Source organism: Anolis sagrei, chromosome 1 (assembly GCF_037176765.1).
Source record: "Anolis sagrei isolate rAnoSag1 chromosome 1, rAnoSag1.mat, whole genome shotgun sequence".
NCBI lineage: Eukaryota > Metazoa > Chordata > Lepidosauria > Squamata > Dactyloidae > Anolis > Anolis sagrei.
In genome coordinates, this window is record NC_090021.1 from 197,598,673 (window position 1) to 197,626,099 (window position 27,427).

A 27,427-nucleotide genomic window follows, 5' to 3' on the forward strand; every position below is an offset into this window, starting at 1 on the left:
CTGGTGATGATAGTAGTGACATTGCATCATTTATAGCAGACTTGTTTGCTGGGGTATGGTCCCAAGAAGGAGATATTGGGAGGTTTCTGTTGCTTTTGGGCAGAAATCACATCACCTTCCCTTCTTGTGAACTAAAACACATAGCTGGATTGGGGTGAGGTCCAATCTGGTTCATCCTTTCATATATTGTTTTACTATAGAATGAATAAACAAGATGGAGTTTGAATATAAACCCTGATATGTGTGGTGAAGGCTTTTTCTGTGTCCCAAAAGGAAAGCAATAATAGTTTGTCACCTACCACTTTGAAGTACCATCTAATCTGGTTGTAAATTTTGGCATACAAAATAAAAATGAGAGAACTTTGAAAGCTGAAGACAAAGGAACATTGCTCCAGCTCAGCCTGTAGTTGCTAAGCCTTAATGAAGGCCTGTCTTTCTCTCCCCTAGAGCAGTGATTTTCAACCTGTGGGTCCCCAGATGTTTTGGCCTTCAACTCCCAGAAATCCCAACAGCTGGTAAGCTGGAGTTGTAGGCTAAAACACCTGGGGACCCAATTTTCCTAGTTTCCAACAGACCTCACAACCTCTGAGGATGCCTGCCATAGATGCAGGTGAAACGTCAGGAGAATACTTCTAGAACATGGCCATATAGCCCGAAAAACCTACAAAAACTCAAATTATTAGTATTGATGAGCTATTCAGAACTGCCATGGGCTGGTTATGCCTTTTAAAAAGCAAATCAAAAGCTGTAACTTTGAATTATATTCAATGTATTTTTCCACTTGTTTTAGCAAACAGTGAGAGTAGTGGTAAACTACAAGAAGACACAGAAGACGATTGTCAGAGTTAGCCCTCATGTACCACTTCAAGAGCTCCTCCCAATTATCTGTAGCAAATGTGACTTCGATCCTTTGCACACGGTGTTGCTGAAGACCTACCAATCTTCTGAGACACTTGACTTGACAACGTCGCTTAATGTCCATGGACTGAGAGAATTATATGCAATGGATATCAGCAAATGTAAGAGCTACGTAATTGTCTTTTACCACTCTGTTACTAGAGAAAATTCTGGGAATATGTATTCGGGTGCAGAGTTTTTGTTATAGTTTTAGCTACAACTCTTTCTTCTTTTTGTTTTTGTTAATGAAAATTAAAAGCAATAATTGCATCCATTACAAAATACACAGAGCATTGCAGTAGTATTTGCACAGCCCTCCTTTGACTTTTTCATGTTTTGTTGTGTTGCAATCTGGAACCCAAATGCATTTAATTTGCATTGTCTCCACTTGTGTAGCACTGTGAAAATGGAAAACATTTTCTTGTGGCACAAAAGCTAACTCAGCAAAAAACAAGCAAACCCCTGACACTTGTTGGTTGCTTAAGTATTCACCCTTTTTCCCTTGAGGCATTACTTGATAAAAATAACCTTTGGCAGAAATTAAAGTTGCAAATACTCCTGGCTTTGCATGTATGTATTCTGGATTTTTTGCACTTTTATTTGCAGCAAAATGGCTCCAGTTCTGTCATGTTGGTTGGGAACCATTGGTGAACAACAACTCATATTTGCCAGAGATTTTCTATAAAATCAAGGTCTAGACTTTAACTGATCCATTCTCATGCACATGGTTGTCTCCTCTCAGTGAGCAGTGTTGTTATCATTAGAACAGAGGTCTTTGTCCACATTTTTCCTGTGCCTCCCACATATTTTTTTACCTACTTGTTTGTAATCTACATTTCTCATGGCAAAAACTAGCCATCTGATAAACTGATGCATTTTTTTTTAATCCTGAAGGTTAAGCCCACAAGAAGTGAAACATTTGACCATTCTTGACTGCAGATTTCTCTTGCTTTCTGCATGAAATTTGATAGCAGGGATTATTTCACACTCTTATGCACTTTGAAAACTTGCTTGTGTAGCTATCTGCGTCTTTGCTGAAAATCTGATAAAAAACTTTTTCAAGAAACATTTGTCAGTTACAATTAGATGTCCATTTCTCTCTCTTTCTCTAGCTACACCAACTACTGAATTCAGCTTCTCATTACAAGGTGAGTTGTTCTTATGTCATAGAATGAATGCAGGAAGATTGTAAGGCACAGATGTCTTTGAATATGATTGATGTTTACCTAGGTTAACCTTATAAATTAGATAACTCAGAGGTTTTTTTGCACAATACAGTGGTGATTGGTGATCCTATCTTAATGGTGTCCCTGTATACTTGCGTACTATGTAGCATCAGAGTATTTCTTTAAAAAAAAAAAGCTTATTTTTAAGTCTGTATCTTCTGGAGGCTCTTCATATTAACAATTTTCTTAAGCCAAAATGGTATTTTTGCTGGTACCCTCGTGCAGTCACCTGCACTTTCCAAACATCTGCTCCAGATAGTTTATACAACTTTTTGGAACATGATGAGAGACATGGGTACCTTCAGTAGGAAGAGAATAAAGGAATCACTCTCGCCTCATCCTCACTAGGATTGAAGAACCATTTAGCTTTACAATTGTTCATGGATGAGGCAGGATACTGGTATACACTGTTCAGTTACTTCTGCTTGGCTTCTCTTGTACCTCAATAAATAATGAACAAATTGTAGTTTGTTTTTCCTGATATGTGAAATCGGAAGTCTGATTTGACTTTCCCTAGACAAGGGAAATTCTTAGCTTAAGAACAAATCATGCCCCTGGCAAGACACGTCAGGGTCCCTGGTTGGCATATACTAACTGTTGCTATTGTATTAGTTCTCAACCTTTGGTCCTCCAGATATCTCTCTGATCCAAATTTCCAGCACTCCTCACCATTACAGGCCAAGCTGTTTGAAACTTCTAGGAGTTGAAGCTCAGAATGTCTGGAGAACCACGGGTTGAGAATTGTAGTGTTGTTGCCGGATCTTTGCTTTTGAAAGGTCTTAGTTTGTTTAGCCACTTCCATTTGTAAGAGAAGCCAAGTAGCTTGAACCAGGATAGTGTGTTGTTTGCAGTAAGGTTGAGTTCATCAGAAATCTGACTGTGTTGATGACCAAATGTAGCTAATAGCATACATTCTGTAACCAAGAAGTTTCACAATATAGTATTATACCAATATTTCTATAATATTACATTGTGAATATTTCTGGAGCCATGGTAGTGCAATGGGTTAAACCCTTGTGCCGGCTGCACTGCTGACCTGAAGGTTTCTGGTTTGAATCCATGAGATGAGGTGAGCTCCCACTTGTCAGCTCCAGCTTCCCATGCGGGAACATGTGAGAAGCCTCCCACAGGATGGTAAAACATCCGGGCATCACCTGGGTAATGTCCCTGCAGACAGCCAATTCTCTCACAGCAGAAGAGACTTGCAGTTTCGCAAGTCACTTCTGATACAGTCACACAAAAAATCCAATATTTCTTTCAGCCACTTCCTTTAAGTTCTGTATTTCTACCATTCCCTTCACTTTAAAGTTTACACTTCATTGCCTTCACTTTAGGATGTTTACAAAAACTTCACTGCAATTGTAATTATTTGTCTAGATAAGAGATTTATTAAGTGTATGAGAACACCTTGAAATACGAAAACATCTACCTAATGTTGATGTTTGGACTGGGACACAATTTCCTGCTTTTCATTTACTATATTATTTATTATGGTTTAAATTCCATTGTTGCTCACTATATAGTAAATCAATATTTTTGTAACTACTATGATTCCAGTTGAGGGTAATGATTGAATCTAATACTTATGGGCTTGCTCACAGACTCTTGAATTGACTTGGCCACCTCTAAGACTGCAATACAGTTGTAAACTAAGAATATGTTGATTGGGTGATATGCTTAAACATAAATTTCATGTTTATATATAAAGGTGTGGGCTTTTCCTTGTGTAATTTCTTTAAGAAAGATAAATAAATTACATTTACAATTTAGCACAGGCAATGCTTTTATCCTTTTTAAATAAACATTTGTCATTGACATTTTAAATGTAGAAAAACTATCCAATTGTATATTTTATATTTTGATTAATAAAATGTGTTCTGGTTGTTAGGAGAATGATAGGAAAAAATACTAAAAGAGGAAAAGAAGTATTACTAAACCAGTTTATATGAAATTGAATATCAAATTATTTTTCAAAGAATTACTGCAAGAGAAACAAAGAAGCAGGAAAGGAAAACATTGGTGCAATCTAGGAATTGTGACAGCAAATATTTTAATTTTTAGACTGTCAAAACTCACAAAATTCAGATGTCTTAAGGGAGAAGGAAAATAAAGGATTCTTCAGCTTTTTTCAGCGAAACAAGAAGAAACGAGAACAAGTAAGAAACATAATCTCTGCAATTAGCAATGAACAGAAACAAAATGTTATTGTCAGTAGGTTCTCCTGTCTCACTTTAGAAGTGACAAAAGAATGTATGTTTTACCTTATTAAAAGCATCTGGAACTGGTCGGGGAAATGTAATGTCAACCTATCTGTCCCATGACTTCATTTGATTTCTACCTTGATGATATCTGGGTGCATCCTTTTACAGTCTGATAGTAACAAGAAAAATACACATCTCTCTTGATGGCTCTCTGTGTTTGTGTGTTTCCCCATAAATGCCAACTGCCGTGTTGCTACATTTCAGCGGTGAAGCAGTGGTGGTTACATTGTACTTTGCTTTGTGGGGAGCATGTGCCTTGTTTATACAATTGAATTGCACTTTCCAGTGAAAAAACAAGTTATGTGTTTCTTTTGTATCTTATTTCAGTGGATGTTGCTGTTTTGCCACTGTATCCATGGCACAGAACTTTGATGGCTTAGTGTCTTTGAAAGAAACACTGCCTTGAAAGGAAAACATTGTCTTGACTGTAAAACAGTGTTTCTCAGACTGGGGTCGGGACCTCCGGGGGGGGGGGGGGGGTCACAAGGGGGATTTCAGAGGAATCACCAAAGATCATCAGAAAACATTCTTTTGGCAGAAAAAGCTGAAGATCTCTCCACCTGTCCTTCTCTTCCTTTTTGGTGAACTACAACTCCCAGAATTCAAAAACAACCCCCCCCCCCCCGCAACCCCACCAGTATTCAGTGTTGGCCATTTCGGTAGTGTGCCAAGTTTAGTGCAGATCCATTATGGGTTGGTTTCAGATTGCTCTTTCACTGTAGGTTAACTATCAATCCCAGCAATTACAACTCCCCAATGTCAAGCTCTATTTTCCCCAAACTACACATTTGGGCATATTGAGTATTCGTACCAAGTTTTGTCCAGATCCATCACTATTTGAGTCCACAGAGCTCTCTGGATGTAGGTGAACTATAACTCCAAAACTCAAGGTCAATGCCCACCAAACCCTTCCAGTATTGTCTGTTGGTTGTGGGAGTTCTGTGTGTCAAATTTGGTTCAATTTCATCATTGGTGGAGTTCAGAATGCTCTTTGATTATAGGTTAACTATAAATCCCAGCGACTACAACTTCTAAATGACAAAATCAATCCCTCCCAACCTCACTAGTATTAAAATTTGGGTGTATCGGGTATTTCTGCCAAATTTGGTCCAGTGAATGAAAATATATCCTGCATATCAGATATTTACATTACAATTCATAACAGTAGCAAAATTACAGTTATGAAGTTGCAGCAAAACTAATTTCATGGTTGGGGGTAACCACAACATGAGGAACTGTATTAAGGGGTTGTGGCATTAGGAAGATAGAGAACCACTGCTGGAAAAGGAAGTTAAGTGGTGCAGCAGCATCTTCCTTGTATTTTTAATAGTACAATACAATATAATTCAGAATGTCATGTTCTTTCACAAATGTGGACTGCATTCAGCTTGTTGTCTCACCTTGCTTTAAGTCTGATTTGTAAAACTTGGTCATTAGACATGATTTCTTTCAGCTCCTGTTACAACTGTGGTGATTTGACGATCACTTTTATTCTTAACTTATAGTCGCTAACTATGACTTCACATACATCACTTGCAGGATGAGAACTGCTTGCCCATAATGAGTACCATGCTGTTATAATGATTGTTTGGGTACAGTTAATCTGGTTTCTCCTATCTGGTTGATGTTCAAATAGAAATAACCCAATTATAGGGCATACTAGAATGGTACTGAACTGAATTCACTATAATGAATTACTATGTTTTTAATGATAGAAATGAAAATTATCTCTGTAATAAAGGTCACAAATAAAGATGGTTAATCTCTGGCTGTCAAGTGTCTATTTGTTGATTTTTAACATTGTGTATTGTTTTTATCTTACCTTCCTCATAAGACTGCCAGTGCTCCTGCTACTCCGTTAATGAGCAAGCCAAGGCCTACCTTCATCACAAAACCCAATACAGTTTCCAAACACTACGACTCCAGCACATTACCATCCGAGATGCCAAAGAAGCGACGAGCGCCCTTGCCTCCTATGCCTGCTTCTCAAAGTGTGCCCCAGGATCTCGCACAAACTCAGGACAGACATGCAACATGTGTGGTAAAATCGAGCAGTGTGGATGAAACTGACAAGGTTTGTTGTTAATGGCTCTGTTTTTCCTCTTAAATGTCCTCTCTGTAATTTATTTCAGATACATTTTTGGGTCACTTTGAAACAGAAAATTCAGTGAGCATAAGCTCAAAATAAATTACAGTAGTGCACAATTCTGGACCCAATTCATTTGATGCATTTATTTATTTATTTATTTATTTTATTTGCAGTATTTATGTACTGCTTTTCTCACCCCTGGGGGGCTCAAAGCAGTTTACACAGAAATAATGGCAAAATTTGATGCCTTACATATGTACAGTGTTTCCTCTCTACTTCGTAGTTCGCTTTTAGCAGACTCGCTGTTTTGTGGGTTTTTGAAAATATTAATAAAACATAAAAATATTAAATATTTATGTCCAGTGGAAGTCGGAACCCCCGTGATAAGTAAGGGAACACTAAACCAAAGCACAAATCAACACCATATAACTGAGCATAAAATCAATAAGACAATCCACTTTAAGACAAGAAAAAGGGACATTTAAAACATGAAATACAAGAATGAAAACGCCTAATAAAAACATTAAAATCACATGATCCAAGCTCATAGACCAGGCCATACCAATGTCGAGTGCACGTATTCCATATTCGCTTTAACCTTTGGTTCTCAAGAAGTTGCCATCTCATGTGGCCAAAGCACAGATCATCATCATCATTATTTATTCCCCACCACTGGGAGTATAAATAAAGGCTGGGAACCATGGATAGGCAGTGTTAGACCTCCTGATGTATGATAGGCAGTGTTAGACCTCCTGATGAACAAGTTGTGCTGGTGTAACTTTATGGATGGCCTATTCACATGATGAGGATTTGTCTATGTAATCACGAAGACACAAATTTTCTTTAAATTTATTATTTTCCCATCCTCCGTATATTTCTATGTTTTCCCTTTCTCTCACATACACATACCATAAATAGTTTTCCAGTTATTGTCAAATTTATTGTAAATTTGGAAATGAAAATATATATATTTTAGGTGAAAATAAAACGTAAAATAATATGAAACATGATGAAAGTGTTAAGATAATGTAGGACAAATTCAGAAATAGTGCTTTTGAGTGCAGCCATTCTTTTCCCATTTTGTAAATGGTACTTCAGTGTTTCAAAATTCTACTTATCAATTTAGAACTGGAACCCGTTTTTCTTTATTTAGCAGACAGTTTGTTATGCTTGAATTAAATACGGGAATATGAGAGGTTGCATTAACACACGATAACTGGAGAAGGATTAGGCATTTATGTCATATCCAAATTACCTTTCCTTAGCCTTTTTATAAGAAATTTCAGTTAAATATGTTTCTGAGAAAAGGTGTCCTAAGCAGTTCAAATCTTTGTGGTAGCAGGAACAAGATAGAGAAAATCAAATTTTACTTGCCGGAAGAACATGGATGTCTAAAATGAGTGTTTTTATCTTAATAAAATTGACTGCTTCTGTAATAATTCATTTTAATGAAGTTATGAAGCAGGCTGACAGGTCAAATTTATCTATATAAATCCCAATAAATGCTGAACTTACTCCAGCACAGTTTGTGGGGAAATTAATGCAGTGGGTAATATCTTGGTAAAGCACAGATTGTCAATTGCAAATTCCAATTAAAGTTCAAAGCTAAATGTGTCAGTGTAAATTGGACTACTGCATATTTGTGTTTCAGACATCACTTTGAATCGGGAATGAAAGGCATTTTTAATGCACTAGGCTGCATGAACATGCTAGAAAGATGAATTAAAGGACTGAATGGTGAGAAAAACAGACCCAAGAGATGAATTTGATGTAAGGTTTTCAGTAGATTTTTTTCTTACATCAGGCACCATTCGATAATTTCTTTTTTATTAAACCACAACCACCAGAGTGTGCTGTTTAATAGAGATTTGGGATCTTATGGATGAGAGGATCCTCTTAGTTCAAGAAAAGGGTATTTCAGTGAGCCATCCTCTCAAATCAAAGAAACACAATACAATTTCTAGAATTCACTTGTGAGGTTATGAATGCATGGCCATTATAATACATAGCTGCACAGTGACTCCCAGCCTAACCCACTTATCAGTCCCCATTTAAAAGAAGCAGCTGCTGTAATCCATGGGGGTTTGCTCCTCTGTGGCTCAGGAAGCAGCTGACTGACATTCTCACCCCCTCTTTTAAATGGTCTCTTGTGATGGTCAGAAGCTCATAGGAAGACCAGGACTTCTTAAACTTTTTCCGTTCACGGCCCCTTTTCACCCAATATTTTTTTCCATAACCCCAGGTATAGAGGTATGTAAAATACAGTGGGTGAAAAAATCAAATGTTTACTGAAAATAAACCAGCATTTGCAAGGTTTGCTAAATTGGCTGATTTTTCATGTATTTATTTTATTTTATTTTTGTTTGTGGCATTTATATCCCTCTCTTCTCACCCCGAAGGGGACTCTTGGGTGCTTACATAATTGGCATTATTCCATGCCCAAACAACAACAATTAAAAGCAATTAAACAACATTTTAAAACAACATTACACAACATATGTAAAAATTAGACTACTATTGTGCATAGATCCAAAGCCAGATAATCAAATGATCATGTTCATCTATCCAGGGTCAGTTCCAACTGTTTTGCACAGATAATTATGCTGGACCAAATGCTTGCTCCCAAGGGGTATCGAGACCCACAGTTTAAGAAGCAGGGAATTAGACCATGCTTTTGTAGCTGCCTAATTCTGCCCAATTCTGGCCACTTTTCATTTTTACAAGATACCAGAACTTGGGAAGGTTCCTTTTTTTCAGTACAGCTCTCAGATTTTCTTAGCAAGCATGGTCACTTGCCATGTTGACTGTGATAGATTTTGGGAGCTGTAGCTTCTGTGTATTTTCCCATGTTTGAGCTGCAATCAAAAAGCAAAGCTTGTGGCATTAACATCAATATATTAAAGAATGGCTGATTCTGTGTAGCTTTAGTATTGTGACAGACCAAGATCTGTAAAAGAGTGATTTAGATTCTAAGGTACTACACAAAATTACTTTCAGGAGCACATGAGAAGGTGTCCAATTCTGCTGTCTTGCTCTGCCACATTCCCATGCTGTTCCCAAGTCCTCAGAAACAGTGATGCCCAACTGTGTAAAAGATGGCAGAGGAAAGGATGAGGTGTAGGAAGCTTTATTTTGTGAGTAGAACTCCAGTCGTGGAAATTAGAGCATAAGCCAATTTTTAGGCTATTTGCTTCTTGACATATACCATATTTTTTTGCAGTAGATTCTTGATTTATCTATTGTGACTGGGATTTTCAAAATGGCTTGCTAGCCTGCAGAATTTCTGAGCACCTTGAATCTTAGGGTTACTTGTTCATTGTCCCCAGTGCTGAACATGCTTCCATCCATAGCAACAGTCTTAGAACAAAACACCATGGTACCAAAAATGACTTTAGTTTTGTTGCATCATCTACTTCTGAGTATACTTTGCCTAAGAAAACCCTATGAAGTTCATGGAGTTGCCACAAATTGATAGACAATTTGGAGGACACAGACACACATAGGGAAGCATCACACTACTTGGCTGCCTCTGGAGAAGCAACTATCCTAATCCTGACAGTCGGTTCCTCTCTGGGGAAGAGTAGAGTAGTTATTGAGGTAGTGTTCCAGGCTACGGGCAGATTTTAATTAATTAGAATTAATTAATTCATTTAAAAACAAAATCATTATGAGGTCCCCTTGGTATCCATTCCCTGTTTCAGGTGTTTAAGTTTCAGAGTACTGGAGCTGTAGCAGAGAGAATCGCACACATGCTCCTTTATTATTCCAGAAAATTTGTATACCCTTGTAGTTTGGGATTAGGTTGTTTGAAAAAAATTCGGAGTTGCTCCATTTTTGTAGTGCCTCATAGCTTGGAAAACAAGAAATAAAACTCTCTTCCCCATTGCCTTTATAGTAGGTTGAACTGAAACGTCCTTGTCCCAGGTGAACAGCTTGCTTGCTTCTGATAAAGCAAGGCATTTATCCATGCCAAAATGGTAATATCAGACAAAAGTAAGAAAAGCCAACTAAAAAGGAAACACTGTCTCTACTATTTATTTTGGTCTAGTTTCTCACAGTTTTAAATGGAAAACTCCAGTTACCCTCTTTTTGCTTCCCTGTCGTACTTGACAGCAATTGAAGGGAATAAATGGTGCAGTTGGAATATGACTTTGACTGACACACATAAAGACTTAATACATTTCCCAGGTAATTCCTGGGCATAGTTTTGACAAAGAGCAAGTAAGAGGCATCCTTGTCAGGATTCCATCATATTAAATTGAAGACTCGGGTGATCACATAGGCTTCAGTGCACATGGATGCCTTTTCTACCTTTGCCATACAGGGAATGCATTGCAGGCATAAAAAGCTAGATTTCAGAAAGCCCCTTCGAACTCTCATTCTGCGTGAATGGCACAGGTCCCCTTTCAGGAGAAAGGCAAGTTATTAAATAAATAAATGCAGCTATATCTCAGTTAATAAATTTGGCTTGTCCCTGGGCCTTTCTTTATCAGTTATATCAGAGGCAGAAATAACGTGAGAAGAATAGGAATAGGTTCCACAACAAAGAAGAGGACAGTTCCAACATCTTTTGGAAATCTATTAATCCAAAATAAACATATTATGTACATGTATGCTGAAATAATAAGGTGATATAAGTTTTACATAAGTAAACAAAACATTTTGAACCTTCTGGAAACTATTCCAAAATAAATCCAGAGATTGATTATTTCTTCTTCCAAAATAAATCCAGAGATTGATTATTTTCTTTCATTAGCTTCAATGTTTCTTGTAAATTCAAATTCTATTATCCTGACTAAACAGAGTAAACTGTGCCGTCCAGATTTTACTATATCAAAACTTCCATCATTTTGAGTCATTATGTCTAATGATGAGAAATATAGAAGTTGTAGTCCAGCATCCCGAGGGCCACATAAAATGACATGGTGGGCAGTAGGCAGGATTCAGCCCATGAGTTTGACACTTGTGCCTTATCGCAACACATGCCTGTGAAACGTGGACATCTACAGACATCACACTCAAATTCTGGAATGATTCCATCAGCATTGCCTCCAAAAAAATCCTGCAAATGTCAGCATTCTGGAAGAAGCAAACTCCACCAGCATTGAAGAAATGATTCTCCGTCATCACTGGACTGGTCATGTTGTCCAAATCACCATCTCCCAAAGCAGTTACTACACTCTCAACTCAAGAACAGAAAATGGAATGTTGGTGGACAGCAAAAGAGACCTTAAAAACTGTGGCATAGACACTGGGAACTGGGAAGTCCTGGCCCCCAAGCATTCTAACTGGTGATCAGCTGCTACCAACAGTGCTGTGGAATTCAAAGAGGCACAAATGGAAGGTGAAAGCGAGACACATCAAGCCAACTCTTGCAGGACCATCTTCCACTTGGAAATCGATGACCTCACTGTAAAAGAAAACACAGATCAAAAATAGATCTGTAGGTAAATAGTCACCTACAGACCCACCGCCAAGGCCCTACATTTGGAAGGCAAGGAGTGATAATCCATGATGATGAGAAGGTTAAACTCTACATGTTGAAAAATTGGACGTTGAAGAGAAAAGTCTTCTCCCTGACAGCTACTTCTTTATAGGCAGAGAATTTTAGTTATTGTTGCTTTTGGTCAAGAGTACTTTAGTCTTTACAACTTTATCTGCTTGGTCTCAGGTAAATGAATGTTAGAGACATGCAATGCTTGCTACATGACATTAGAAACACTGAGTTGTGTTTTCCTATGTATGAGATTATTTGTGGCTCATTTAACTTTAACACTGTTTAATCCTGTTTTGTAACAAAGGAAGTTACTGGTTAATCATAATGACAAGTGGGACTTTCTCTTTAGCTTTATCCACTATTGAAAACTGCATTCCTGTTAAACAGCCAGACAAGGTTGCAGAAAATTCACTTTCATTTGCAGTTAGATTTTACAGCTTCATATGTAGTATCTGAAAAAATGGTTTTCTGAAGGGAATGCAGATAGACTTCTAAAAACAAATATGTTGAACAATATAGTGCCATTCAGAATGCAGTTGGCATTCACTGTTCTGCCATATGTCAATACTGTGAATGTCCAGGATTTCAAATATACACAAGTAAATGTTAACAGTCTTCTAAATGCCATATTGAGATTCCATTTCTTTTTGTCTGGAGAACTGACAGCATTTTTCTTGTTGCAATTCTTGAACGCTACAAACCACAACATTACAACATAACCATTTTTAGCTCTTTTTGTGTCATCATTGTATGATGCATATTTGCTTTTCAGTGCTCCACAAATTAATTTTCCAGTTTTGGAAGTCCTCAAAAATGAACTTTTTTTAACTCAAGGAGCAAATTTCGAACAGTTTGGTGTTTTTAATAACTATAAACGTCAAGACCTACATGAATGAACCAGGCAGCCTTCGGAAGTAGTGGACTATCTATCCCTTAGTAGACGAATATCTATCTATCCCTTAGTAGAGGTGGTTGGATCAGAGCTTTCCAAACATTTCATGTTGATGCCACATGACATGCATTATTTCGTGACAAAGTAACACTGTTTAATTAGCAAACCAGAAATTAAATCAACCACTTATAAAAATTATTGATACATACATAAACTGTAATAACAAAATGTATGAGGACACAACATCTCAAGAAAACCTATTGAAAACTGATTTATCGCTTATTTCACATAAACTCAGAGGTGTATCATTATGTTTGTACAGCACACCTACACATGAATGTGTTATGACACATAATTTGGAAACCTCTCTGGGTTAGATGGCCATCTTTGAGGGATGCTGTATTCCAGATCATGCCTGTGAGGAGAACAAGAGGTTTTCTCTAATTTATATGGGTTACAGAGAAATTAAGAAAAAGTATTATTTCTGCTTTGGGGACTCTTACTATTTCTGATTGCATGAAAACAGTCAAGGAAAGGATAGTTGTTATGCTTAGGTGTTCAGCTTGCCAGAATGGAGAATGAGTACTCCTGTGATCTGACAGATGAATCAGTGCATGCCTGTTCTACCTGTAACTCTACATCGTCACACCTCTATATGGCATTATTTAAAAGTTACGTATTTGTCAGAGTGTGTGTGCATAGAGTAGGAGAGCATGGAATTAGAGGGTATTAGACAAAAAAAAAAAGACACCTACTTAAAATTTACATATCATTACATAAGTGATCCAGGGTGTGGAATGAGTATTCTATTTTCACCATTTAACCTGAATTCATATATTACATCATTATTCATATATGTAAGTTAAACTGAGATTATTCTGATCCTTTTTAATGGCTCTGTTTCCATGATATCATATGTGCCATTTATGTTCCTATCCACCTTGTTGAACTACTTACACTTTAATCAGTTTGTATGTTGGCCTCCTTCCCCCTCCAAAATTGGGTTGCTGTTGCTTGGTACTTGTTTATTACTGTTATGCTGTTTGTGTTCTTTTAATTTGTAATTGGCTGTTGTCTTTGCTTTTAATCTGTATGTTGTCTGGACTTGGCCCCATGTGAGCCGCCCCGAGTCCCCTTGGGGAGATGGAGGCGGGGTAGAAAAATAAAGTTCTCCTCCTCCTCCTCCTTCTGTAATGAGAAATCAGCATTTCAGCATTAAATGTGAATTGGGCCTCTAGTTCACTTGTAACATGTGTTAACTTTTTTGTCAGACAAGTGTCAGTGGTGCTGAATTGTTTTCTTCATTTTATTTAAACTGCATATATTTTTTTGCTTTTGTCAATTATTGATGTTCATTTGTCGCTTTGTTGTGCTTGAATGTTCTCATTCCATTTTGACGTTTGGCATCTCCTCTTTCTCAGGGACTTTCAGGGATAGGTATAGTGAGAACAGGGTCTCTACAGCTCAGTGGCACATCATCGGTGAATTCTTCTCTGAGGCGGGCCAAACGAAAGGCACCAACACCACCCCCCAGAAAATTGCAAGCTCAAAGTGACAACAGCATTGAGACTGGTAATATTTATAAAACACCTTGTTTTGTTAGGTTATGCCATTCTGAATTTTCCTCTCTGACCCTCAGGAAACCCTCTTGGGGGAAGAAAGACATCTCATTGCTTAAGTACAGTCTTGACAAGATGAGTTAAAGTATGAGGGGAAATGTAGATGATATAGAGCAGTGGTTTGCAACCTGTGGGCCATGGCCCACTGGTGGTCCATGAGACCTAAAATAAGGTCTGCGTCTCTAGATTATTAAATATGGTTTTCCGTGGGTGAGCAGATGGCATATGTTCTGTATCAGAAATGAAAGCTGATGTGGTCTACCCAATGCAATTTTCTGAATCAGCACCCCAAATAACCAAACCGAATCTAAAGTTGACCAAAAACTGGTTTGTAATCTTTTGGTACTAGTGTTGCAGAATGGTCCCTGGTCAAAGTGGTCCCTGGTCAAAAAAGGTTGGGAACCACTGATATAGATTAAAAATATGTGGTCTTCCAGATGTTGTTAGAATCAAAGAATTATAGATTTGGAAGAGACTCCAAAGGACCTCCAGTCCAACTCCATTCTGTCTTGCAGGAATGCACAATCAAAGCATTCCTGACATATGGCCATCCAGTCCCTGTTTAAAAACCTCCAGAGAAGGACATTCCACTACACTCCAAAGTAGCATATTCTGTGATCAAAGAGCATAGGAACATGAGTATAAGAGCTGCCTTATGTTGTGTCCAGAAACCTCTCCATCTAGGCCAGTATTGTGAACTCTGACTGGCAATGGTGGACTGCCAAGGCTTTCGTCAGACGTTTTCCTGGCTTTTCCTGGAAATCTGTTGTGTTCACTTCTGGTCTTCCATTCAAAGACTAATCAGACCCAATCCTGCTTAGCTTCTAAAAAAATACTACATTGGGTATGTTCAGTGTGATGGATGATAGATACAGTTAGAGAGGAGCTGGGCAGCCCACAGTCATTCACAAAAAGGTTTATAGGACACTGAAAATGTAATGGTAGTTGGCTTTCATAAAACATGCATGTGGCTTGTTTATTTGTTGACTCTTAACAGCATTTGGTTATGTTCATTTGTGTTCATTTGACCTTTGAGTAATAAATAAGCAGAGGAAACATTTCCTAAATTGCATCATCATTTCAGGATCTGAATCAGCAGAATCAGTTCACACAGAAGGCAAAGAAAGATACTCAGAAGTACCATCTCCAGCAGGTATTTCAGTGCTGTGTGTAGTATGAAACACAATTATGTCAGACAACATTTTTCTTAACTCAGAACTTCCAGAATCTCAGTGTCATTTTTACATCACAATTTTTCACAGCCACCCCCTTGTTCCCATATTATTCTAAATCAATCAAAATTTGGCCTATTGTTTTCTAAATGGCTGTGGATTGGCTGCAAACACCATAATATAAAATATCCAGGCTTTTTTTAAAATCATGCCTAACTTCCCATCCCTGCTTGCCACTGCCTTTGGGATGTCTTTGATGTCCATTTTTAAAGTGTAAAGTTGAAAGGGTATGTTTAGGGGTATGTCTGTTGTTGTCCTTGACATGACCCATCACCTGAGACTATTCATGGATACCCCATCAGAGCATCCCTGGGGAAGTGAATTTAAAGTTTTCTTTCCCCTGCTGCTTTCCCTCTGAAAAACTACCCATTTGTTGAGAGTGATTCCTTCTTTGCAAACATTAACTGAACTATCTTGGAACAGCTTTGCATGTAGCTCCCCCTACAGCTGCAACCAGTTCCTGCAACTCAGCCATTTGGGATTTTATTGGTTTCCACTTTTTACCCTTGGCAGCAGAAAAGTAGGAATGTTTCCCTTCCCAAGTCACCACAACTAGTTAAAAAGCATACATCATGAATTGATCTTTACACATTTGCCAGTGAAAATATATAAGCTATAGATCACAAGTATGCACAATCTGGGACTTCCAGATATGTGTATTTATTGTATTTTTTCCCTATATATTTTTTAAAATGTTATTCATGTAGATTTTAAGATACTAAAAAACAAAAATGTTATTTCACACACAAAAATAAAAAGTAACATACGGTACAGTCAACTAGACTATTATGGATCAATCACTTAAATATAAAATGATTTATCAATTAAATCTGCATCGGTTTGCTTATAAATAAACAATAATTTAAAGGGGGTAAAAAGGCATTCTGCCTTTTATTGTTACATCTCTTGCTGTCAGCACTATTTTCTAAGAAACATACTACCACAAGTGGGCTTTTTTTAAAAAAAGTATTTGCAGTAAACATAATTATGCTTTTAAAATAATGCCTATCAGATTAATCTGAACACTTTTATAATTGACCAAGAGTTTTAAGACTGGTTAACATTACCAAATGCTGCAGCCTGCTAATGTGTCATAACAAAAATGCAGCCTCTTTGGACATCACTAATTTTCCTGTGTCATTGCTGCTTTTACTTTTATCTTTTCATGTTTTCCTCGTTTTAATCAGCAGACTAATGCCAGTTGATCCATTGTATTGTTTCCTAACCTGCTTCTTAGGCAATGTAGTTGATCTAACCAGGACCGCAGTGCCATCAGGCTTCTCTGAACCAACCAGTCATGATCAAAACAATATCCAGCAAGTCCCAGATGAAGGTAGTCGATTGGGTAGTCTTGATACGCCAGATGAATCTGAAATCTCTTTCAAATGTAGGTAGCTGTCATGCCTTATTTTCCGTATTAATCTTATTAGACTACATATGCTCGTTCTCTCATTATAATGCTATGATAGTTTTCTGGGGAAACTGAGAATACACACACATACCCCTAGGGAATCTTAAGATTTTTCCTTTCTGATCAGCTTTGCTGTAGATGGCTATAAGAAGAAGCCCAGCTTGCCCAAGTCATTTTAACAAAATGTCTTCTCACATTAATGACTCCCAAGAGTTACTGCAAATGTGGGCAACTTACAGCTCTCAAAAGGGTTGTTGAACTGGGTTGCTGTGACTTTTCCAGGCTGTGTGGCCATGTTCCAGAAGCATTCTCTCCTGACATTTCACCAACATCTATGGCAGGCATCCTCAGAGGTTGAGGAGTCTGTTGGAATCTAGGCAAGTGAGGTTTATATATCTGTGGAATGTCCAAGGTGGGGAAAAGAAGTCTTGTCTTGTTTGAGACAAGTGTGAATGTTGTAATTGGCCACCTTGATTAGCATTGAGTGGCCTTGCAGCTTCAAAGCCTGGCTGATTGCTGCTGGGGATCCTTTGTCTGGAGGTGTTAGCTGGCCCTGATTGATTCTTGTATGGTGTTGCTCTTTATTTACTTCTAAAGTATTTTCTTCAGAAGTCTGGTCTACATTGCTTGATAATATCTCATATACTTCAATAAGCTTTAAGAAATATATTATAGATCTGGAATATGATTAAAGGTAATGATTTAGTGAGAATTTTTAAGTTGTAATGAGCTTTGTGTACACAAAGTCTTGTATCCATTTGCTGACACCCCAGAGAGATGGTGCCAGTCATTTTAAATGAGGCATGGTCATCAACTCCCATTAGTCAGGATTGCCAACACTGAGGGACTATGGCCATTGCTGTCGAAAAACATCTGGGGAGCTATTGTCCTCAGCTCTTTGTACGACAGATTAGGGTGGTTGTTGGATGAATTGTATGTTAATTGAGAAACTGCAAGCTGCTTCTGGCTTACCCCATTGGCCATCTGCAGAGATATATTGCCCAGGGACACCCAAAAGTTCTACCATCCTGTGGGAGGCTTCTCTCATGTCCCCATATGGTAAGCTAGAGCTGACAGACAGGAGCTTACCCCATATCATGAACTCAAACTGCCAACCTTCAGGTCAGCAGTACAACCGGAACAAGGGTTGCGCCACCATGGCTTCACTCTCTAGCTCAGCCATGCTGATATTTGTTCAGATTTGGAATTTCAGGCTCTGGCTCTTTGTCCACTCTATGCCTTAACCTAGGCAAATGTTGATTTTTTTTCATTTTATTTTTATAATGTGTTTTCATATATATCTTATAATATTACACCTTGTGCTTTTCTTGTGAACATAGCTGACATTGGCTCTGAATATAGCTTGGAAGAGATTGATGAGAAAGAAGAAATGCATGAAGAAAATGCAGAAACCTCCCTTACTGGACAAGAGGTTTCTACCTCCATCAGCTCTCCCAATGTTCCACTGGATATTCAAAGAAATGAGACTATTCCATTGGTCTCGAATTCTGGCACTAGTGCTGAAGCTAAAAGACAGGATTCAAAGGAAGAAAAAATAGAAAACATGAGGGCAGATGACAAGTAAGCACTTTAAATTTAATACAGGTAGTCCCTGAGTTACAAACATCCGAATTACAAATGATTCATAGTTAAGAATGGAGGTGAGATAACAGGAAGTGAAAGAAATCTACCCCTAGCAAAGGAGATTCACTCCTAGAAGAGTTATCACAGGGAAACAGTGTCTCCCCTGAAGCTTTATCACCAATCCTTGTTTCCACAACAAGCCACATTTTTTCAAAATCCAGTTATCACAGGGACAGAAAATGAGATTACATCTTATAAACGGGCATAGACAGCAAAACAAAAGCTACAGGGGTGTTAACCCTTCTGTATACTATCCAAAGCTTATATGTGTGTGTATGGATGGAGTTACACTTAAAAATGTATCTGTTACATGCAGATTCAACTTAAGAACAGACTTACAGAACTTACCTTGTTCATAACTTGGGGACTGCATTTACTGTAAATATTGGGACTGGTATAAATTTTGTAGATTTGTCTATTTGTGGATTTGATTAATCTCTCTAGTAATTTCTAAAACATCTAATGTGATTGTATGGTCAATTTCCACCATTCTCAGTATTGATTCTCAGTATTGATGATATTTTCAAGAGAAGAACTTCAATGAGAAATGCTAGGGTTTGTTACAAATTTCCTTTCTCTCTTCTGTGGTCTGATTTGAGACAACCAGTTTTTATTATTCCATAGTGAATTCGTTTACTAAGACAGGATTCATCAACACTGAGTGTTCACTGAGTGTTCACACTACTCATTTTGCATGTATTTATTTATGTTAAGTCATTCAATTTTTTTTGGCTGATTTTCCTGTGATCTTACTACATACATGTTTTTCCCGATACACATTTCAGTTTAGGATCAGTCTAAACTAGGGATGAAATAGTGTTGACTGAAAATGTTTCTGGATGGTGACTCCCAACATTCCTGATCATTAGCTGTGTTGGCTAGGGCCGCTGGACATTACAGTCCAACCACCATTTGAGGACCTCATAGTATTCACCACCACTGTAAACCATGAAACACTATGCCTTGATCCTGTTAATCTTTCTAAGATGCCAGGAGATAGTTCATCATTTCTTTAGGAGTTGTTGGCACAAATTCCTTGCCCTGAAGTTCTTCAATTCCAATTTTTGTGGCATTATATTTCATATTTTGCCCATATAATTATAAAGAATGTTGTTCCTCCCTCAGTTTACTGATAATGGTCTGTTTATCTTTTTTTAATGTTTTACAGAGATGAATATAATCAGAAACCTAGAGAAAAGTCTACAGTTGACAATGGGAAGCTGCATGGATCATTACAGACAAATATAAAAATAGGTGATTTTCTCTTCCTTTAGAATTAGTTGTGTTTTTGTTACTTATGTTACATGACTATAAAGTCAGAGGTTGACACTTCCAATATTGCTGATGACTGCAAACCTACTATAAGGGTTGCTTATATATAAGAATTATCCATCTGCGACTGTGGAGGTCAGTGACTATATTGTCCTCTTTAGGCCAGTGGTTCTCAACCTGTGGGTCCCCAGGTGCTTTGGTCTACAACTCCCAGAAATCCCAGCCAGTTTACCAGCTGTTGAGATTTCTGGAAGTTGAAGGCTAAAACACCTGGGGACCCACAGGTTGACAACCACTGCTTTAGAGGAACATATATAAGAAGTGGTATATGCATTCTGAATATTTTAAAATATTCATGGTTATGTCTGCCAGAAGTCCTGGTGTCTTAAATTATGTATTATATGTGGATATTTACCATGGGGAGCCTGTAGTACTATTTATTTATTCATTGTTCAAATGACTGTTTGATCCTAACGCTATTTTCAAAATTGTTCTTGCCCTTTTAAAAAGGTCACGGTGATACAACATCCCTTCCAACAATGACAGATGAAAGACAATACGATGTAGTGGGAGTGAGAGAAAATAAAACACTTGAAGTGTTAAACTGTGAAACCTGTCAAGATGATACCTCTCTAAATCAGGAACACAATATGCAAGCACTTCTAAGAACGCATGAGCAAAAATGGGATTGCTCCAGTGTGGAGACAGTAAAGACTCAGGATGTTGCAATTCAGGCAACCCCATCTGATAATAATGTAGACCAGACTGCACTAAGTAAGAGCATGGATCCTCAGGGTTATAAGTTGGTCAGTCACAAAGAGTCAACCCATATTCAGAAACCAGTTGTGCCGAATCAGTCCTCAGGGCTCCTGAACAGGATGCAGGAGACTGTTGGAACACTGACAGAGCAGAGCTACCAGAAGCACCAAGCGGTTCAATGCAGAGCAAGCTCTAATGGTGACCAAAGTCATACATTTGAAAATGATGACTCTGTGCCAACACAGAGAGTTGTCAGAAGTCCGGTTAGTTCCCCCACAGTGGGTTATCCTCTTTATCGTCAAGACTCAAAGCCTAAACCTAAGCCTTCCAATGAGATTACAAGAGACTATATACCCAAGATTGGAATGACTACTTATAAAATAGTGCCTCCAAAATCCCTGGAAATAGTTAAGAACTGGGAATCGGATACTGTAGAGAATCAAGAAGCATCAGGTTTGCACGTGTCTCCTAAGAACGAGAATTCTCAAGAGTTTGGCACACAAACAGAAATGCTTGATACAATAAAAAGCCCAAATGAAACAGGATCGGGTTTTAGAAATGAAGTTAGGTTGCCAGCAAATGACCCACCAGCTAAGACCTACGGTATTGTGGATAATGTGACACTTGCCAAAGGCAAGAAAGTAGAAGCAGAACATTCCAAGCCTAATCCAGGGCATCTAATCGCTCCCTTGGTGCTAAGCACAGAAAGCAAAAGTTCTTCACCTCCTGCAGTGCGAGAAAAACCAATTATCTTAAGTCCTCCAGCAAAGCCAAACAATTTTTATTTGCAGATGCAAAGGAGGATTTCTAGTCACTATGTAACATCAGCAATTGCGAGGAGCAGTTCTGTTAGTACCTCTACTCAGAGTGAAGCAAAGACTACAGAGACAGAGAAAAAGTTGGCATCACCAGATCAAAATTCTTTTCCTTTTCCTCAGCTAGTTAGTTCTCCTTCCCAGTTAGTGGAAGAAAAGACTGAAAATGGCCATATTGAGGAAAAAACTGAAGTCACCAGTTCTGCTCTCCAGATGCAAAAGCCTCTGAATTCTCCCCCTTCCCAGCCTCCTCCAGTAAATCTAAAGACTTTAAGGACTTTTGTTTTGCCACAACCATATTCAAATTCCCGGCCCTCACCTTTCGCCCTTGCTGTGTCATCGGCAGTTAAGAGATCCCAGTCATTCAGTAAAACATACAACACTGCACCCAGGCCATTAAAAGAGCGCCCTGCTCTCGATCGCCCCTCATCCATGTTCAGCCCTGAGATGAAGGACCATTCTCCTTTACCAAGTCCAACGGGGCCAACACAACGGAATGTACTAGAGAAGGTAAACATGATAATACTATTTTTTATTTATGTTTTAAATGTGTGACATCCTCTTGCGTCATTTCTTCATAATATTTGTGGCAATGCACCTCGGATTACTCGCAAATTAAAATACTAACATGCAATTTCCAGAGGAAGTTGACTTCTGTTAGTCTTTTTCAGGGAAAACAGAAAAAAACTAAAGATAAAATATTATTTATTTATTTATTTATTTATTTACTTCGCTTATATACCGCAATTCTCAGCCCAAGGGCAAAAATACCTTGATGGTTGTATAATAAAATAGGGTATGATCCCTAAAAGCTTATGTTATAATAAGTATGTTAGTCTTTAAGTTGGCATAAGACGCTATTGTTTAAAATGAGTTGTTCAGAACTTGGTACTTGTAATTAATTCCTTTCCCTCCCTCTCAAAAAAAAGTGTAACTTTGCATGGGATAAATTTGCTCCATTAGCACTATTGTTGGGTTGCTTTTGTAATTATCATGTGTGGTCACTTTAAATTGTGGTGAACAGATACAACATGGTTCACACACTTTTATGCTACCCTTCAACCTGCAGGCTCATATTTTGATTTATTGGTATTATGGTAACAATCAAATGAATGGGGATAAATGTGAGTTGCAGATTTAAAAATGGGAACATATAGAGTGCCCATTTTAGTAGCTTCTAAGAAACATAGACATCAAACAACATCCTAGTTAGAATGGCAACAGATTATTCGATTGAGTCTGAGCTGTTTTTATATGTGCATATGTTTTATTTTATTGTATTTTATTTTATGCTCACTCTTATGTTTTGCTTTTAGGCACTTTGTGCCATCTGTAAGCGGCCCAAGTCCTTTCAGGGAGATGTTGGTGGGATATGACAATAAAGTTGTTGTTATTATTATTAATATTAATATTAATATTAATATTAATATTTGGGACACAACAAGATGAGTCCACAGCAGACAAGATCACTCTGCTGGCTGTTGTAGTGGATTACACGTCAGACACTTCCCAAGCATCTAGGACTGTGTGATGTATCAGCGAATAATGCGTGTAGATCCCAGTAAGGTGGCCTTCTGCCGCTGGCAGATGGTAATTTTGTCAGTGCCGATTGTGTTTAAGTGCAGGCCAAGGTCTTTAGGCACTGCACCCAGTGTGCTGATCACCACTGGGACCACCTTGACTGGCTTGTGTCAGAGTCTTTGCAGTTCGATCTTTAAATCCTCATATTGTGCCAGCTTTTCCAGTTGTTTCTCTTCAATCCTCAAATAAGTCACCATACTTTGTTTTTCAACATGATTGTGAGGTCAGGAGTATTGTGCTCCAAAAACTCTGTCTGTCTGAATTCGGAAGTCCCAGAGGAGTGTTGTAGTAGTAGTAGTAGTAGTAGTAGTAGTAGTGTTGGAGCCCCTGGTGCCACAATGGGTTAAACCCTTGTGCTGGCAGAACTGCTGACTGAAAGATCAGCAGTTTGAATCCAGGAAGCAGGTGAGCTCCTGTCTATCAGCTCCAGCTTCCTATGCGGAGACATGTGAGAAGCCTCCCACAGGATGGTAAAACATCCAGGCGTCCCCTGGGCAACATCCTTGCAGACCGCCAATTCTCTCACATCAGAAACGACTTACAGTTTCTCAAGTCGCTCCTTACACACAAAAATTATTATTATTTGAGGCCCTGGATTTACAGTATATCCGTTACTGCTTCTGTAAAAAGTTTTTTTTTAAAAAAAAATAGCTAATTTATAAGTGTGAATGGGGTGATGATGTGGGGCTAAGAAAACCATGGTGACCTCACTTGGGTAACCTTTTGTACCTTTTATTTTAATCTGACAGGAAAATAATTGTGCAAGCTATGAGCAAAGCAGGCAAGTCCCCTCTCTGCCTGGCCACCCAACGACTCCTTCCTGTGAGAAAGGCCCCGCCGTGACTCTCGAGCGTCCTGACCCAGAACAGATCCACCAGAGCTTGCTGGCTGCAATCCGCTCTGGAGAAGCTGCTGCCAAATTGAGAAGGGTGAGGATTTTCCCCCTGCTCCTCATCATTAAATCAATAACAATGGATTTACAGAGCTTATTTCACAATCACCATAGCAGTCCGCACCAGCATCAGTCATGATGACAGAGTCTTGTGGGAGTGTGATTTTTGAATAGTGCCAATAGGAGATTTATGAACTGAGTGCAAGCTGTTCATGCTGACCTTGGATTGGCTAAAGGAAAGAGTATACACATGTACACAGTGTACATTTGGAACTTATATTTAGCATTAAATGTATAGGGTGAGGGCATCTGTTAGTAGCTGGTATGAAGCTGTAGAGATCAAGTTCTTATGGAATTTATTTCTCTTAACTTGCCTACAGTGTTTGAACATTCCTCACTGATGCCCAGCTGCTTTGTCTCAGCTTTCAAAAGGGTTTGCATCAATAGCGAAGAGCCGGTAGCCATAGATAGCGATAGAGAATGGTATCTTGTTTTGTTTGTGGTTATGTCTTCTCTCTCAGTTTGAAATATTCTGAAGTATCTGTGGCAGGAATGTGTTTAAGGTAAGTAGAAGGGTATTTTCAAAACTCTTCAGTACAAAATGCCAGTGTATCTTTTATATATATACCAGCGTATCTTTATATATATATATAAAAGATACACTGGTATTTTGTACTGAAGAGTTTTGAAAATACCCTTCTACTAACCTTAAACACATTCCTGCAACAGATACTTCCGAATATTTCAAACTTATATATATTTATATATATATAAAGAGAGAGAGAGAGAGGGAGAGAGATTAAAAAGTGTCCTGTTTTCATCATGGAATCTCAATGCAATATAAATTAGACAAATAATTTAAACACATTAAAACCATACATAATTTAAGAAGAGTAAAAACATAATAACACAAGTTAAAACAACATTAGAAACTAAAATAACGAAAACCATGTACAGTAGACTCCCAGTTAACTGGCGCTCACGGGGATTAGTAGATGTAGTTTCTGGGTTGCTTGATGCTTCTGATAATAATAATAATAATAATAATAATAATAATAATAATAATCTTTATTTGTGTTCTACCCTATCTCCTCAGAGGACTCAGGGCCTTGATAAAACATTTAATGCCTTGATAAAACAAACAGGCACCGATAAAATAATCCAGAATAACCCCACATGTAATCATAAAATTAGAACCTAATATCAATAATTTAAACAAAACATAAGAAAACAAAATTATATAATGGCATAAAACCTAAATATAAAACATCAACATTGATTTACAGGGACCAACCGAAGTTCCCAAGTCATATGGGTTGATGGTGTGGCCAATGATGACCGCTGGGCCAACATGGATTAGCAGGGCCTAAATACAACAATACTTCCCAACCAGAGGTCTGACAGCTATCTCTCAATGAGAGTTACTATTAAAAATAGGCCTAACGAATACTTTACCCCATACTGTAGCATATCATAAACTCTGTACTGACTGTTAGTAATATTGAAATACAGTAATTAAAAGCAAATTAAGACAAGACAAACTTACCATAATGTGACATAGTTTTAATGCATTAGTAAGGTAAAGTTTTCCCCTGACATTAAGTGTAGTCATATCTGACTCTGCAGGGTGGTGCTCATTTCAATTTTCAAGCCAAAGAACCAGCGTTGTCCTTAGACACCTCCAAGGTCATGCGGCCAACATGACTGCATGGAGTGCCATTACCTTCCTGCAGAAGGTAATGGCACTCCTTCCTGTTGATCTACTCACATTTGCATGTTGTTGAATTGCTAGGTTGGCAGAAGCTGGGCCTAACAATGGGAGCTCAGCTCACTCTCCGGTTTCAGACTGCCAACCTTTTGGTCAGCAAGTTCAGCAGCTTAGTGATTTAACCCGCTGCACCTTTAGGGGAACCTTTGAATGCATTATACAAACTTATTTTACTGTATTATTAAAAATGATTGTATTTAATGTTTATTTAAAGTATAATTTCTTTGGAAAATTTTGCCATTTGCTTGAGAGTTCTGTTTCCAGTTAACTGAGAGTCTACGGGACACTATGAAATAAATTAGTCCCCAGGGGATTCAGTAAAAATCATTGGGTTGTTGTAGATTTTTCGGGCTATATGGCCATGTTCTAGAAGCATTCTCTCCTGATGTTTCACCTGCATCTATGGCAAGCATCCTCAGAGGTTGTAAGGTCTGTTGGAAACAACCTCTGAGGATGTCTGCTTTTGCTTGTCACCAATTGGACCTCCAAGGAGAGGACCTTCCACAATTATGGTTTTATATCTTTGCATTTCAAATTGGGCCTGATGGTGGGACATCACAGAGCCCCCCTCCCCTCACTGCACCTCTCCTGCAGACATCAGTTTTGGCCATGCACACAAACACACAGAGAAAGGTCAGCACTTAATATTCCTGGGTTATTGACATCCCAAGCCATATAGAACTTTACTGTCATCACCACTGTTTTGAATTCAGACTGGAAGTGACTATTTCTCTACCCTTGTCTTCCTGTGTTATGCAAAAGTTCACCTGTTGACCTATTTTTTCTCTTACTCAAGTTTCCATGCTTCTTCCCCTGCTTTTTACCTAGGTCAGTTCTTCCTCCTTGCCTTCCCTCCGCCATTCCTATTTTTCTTCCTGCAAGGTCTTTTAAGAATCATCCTGGCCTCATAATGCACTTTCAGCTTCCCTTACTCTCCCCCATGCCAGTCCTCCCTGCTGATAAGTCAACTCCAATTCTTGTTCCCAGTTCTGTCTTACCATTTAAAGACTGTGTTAGAGCATTATCCTCATAATGACCGAATGGCCCAATAAGGTGCTGAAATTGCAGTACTACATCTTGGCTACTGCATGCAGGCCGCTGAGTCTTCATCATCAGGACTAGAGGTGATTTTCCACATGTCAGCAGGAAGATTGCTTCCATGGTTCCTTCTAGTGTCTTTAAGACTATAGAAGAAATGTATTGAATTGCAGAATGCTCTAGTGAGGAAATGGATAAAGTAAAATGAAAGTGCTTGCTCAAAATAAGGAAAAATGGAACTAAGATGAAGAACATGTACATCCACAGGCTTTGCTATAGACATGCTGGAGGTGAAAGGTAATGACAGTGGCAAGAAGACAGTGGTGACAGCAGTGAGGAAAGAAAGAACCATGTGTTAGCTCCAATTCACCCATTTCTCCAATGCTTGATCCAACAGTCGAACTCACCCGCCGACCACCAATTACATGACAATACAACTTTGCTCATCAATTAGGCACAGATATCTATATTGTGATATAATGAAAATAGTATCAATACAAATAGATAATTAACAAACAATTTTATAATCTTTCT

At 38.3% G+C, this 27,427-nt stretch overlaps 1 protein-coding gene across 6 annotated transcripts in view; it reads left to right on the plus strand.

The window, feature by feature from the left end:
• COBLL1 (cordon-bleu WH2 repeat protein like 1) overlaps positions 1-27,427 on the plus strand; it is a 117,016-nt gene that overhangs the window by 83,703 nt on the left and 5,886 nt on the right. For 5 of the 6 annotated variants that reach the window (XM_060778118.2, XM_067471964.1, XM_060778123.2 and 2 more), the window contains exons 4-14: positions 791-1,019; positions 2,010-2,045; positions 4,185-4,279; positions 6,219-6,458; positions 14,284-14,434; positions 15,566-15,634; positions 16,951-17,100; positions 18,465-18,705; positions 19,937-20,022; positions 20,551-22,124; positions 23,945-24,124. In XM_060778118.2, the coding sequence (XP_060634101.2) occupies positions 791-1,019; positions 2,010-2,045; positions 4,185-4,279; positions 6,219-6,458; positions 14,284-14,434; positions 15,566-15,634; positions 16,951-17,100; positions 18,465-18,705; positions 19,937-20,022; positions 20,551-22,124; positions 23,945-24,124 (3,051 nt within the window). The remainder of the gene's footprint in view (positions 1-790; positions 1,020-2,009; positions 2,046-4,184; positions 4,280-6,218; positions 6,459-14,283; positions 14,435-15,565; positions 15,635-16,950; positions 17,101-18,464; positions 18,706-19,936; positions 20,023-20,550; positions 22,125-23,944; positions 24,125-27,427) is intronic. The other variant, XM_060778151.2, reaches the window with a different exon arrangement.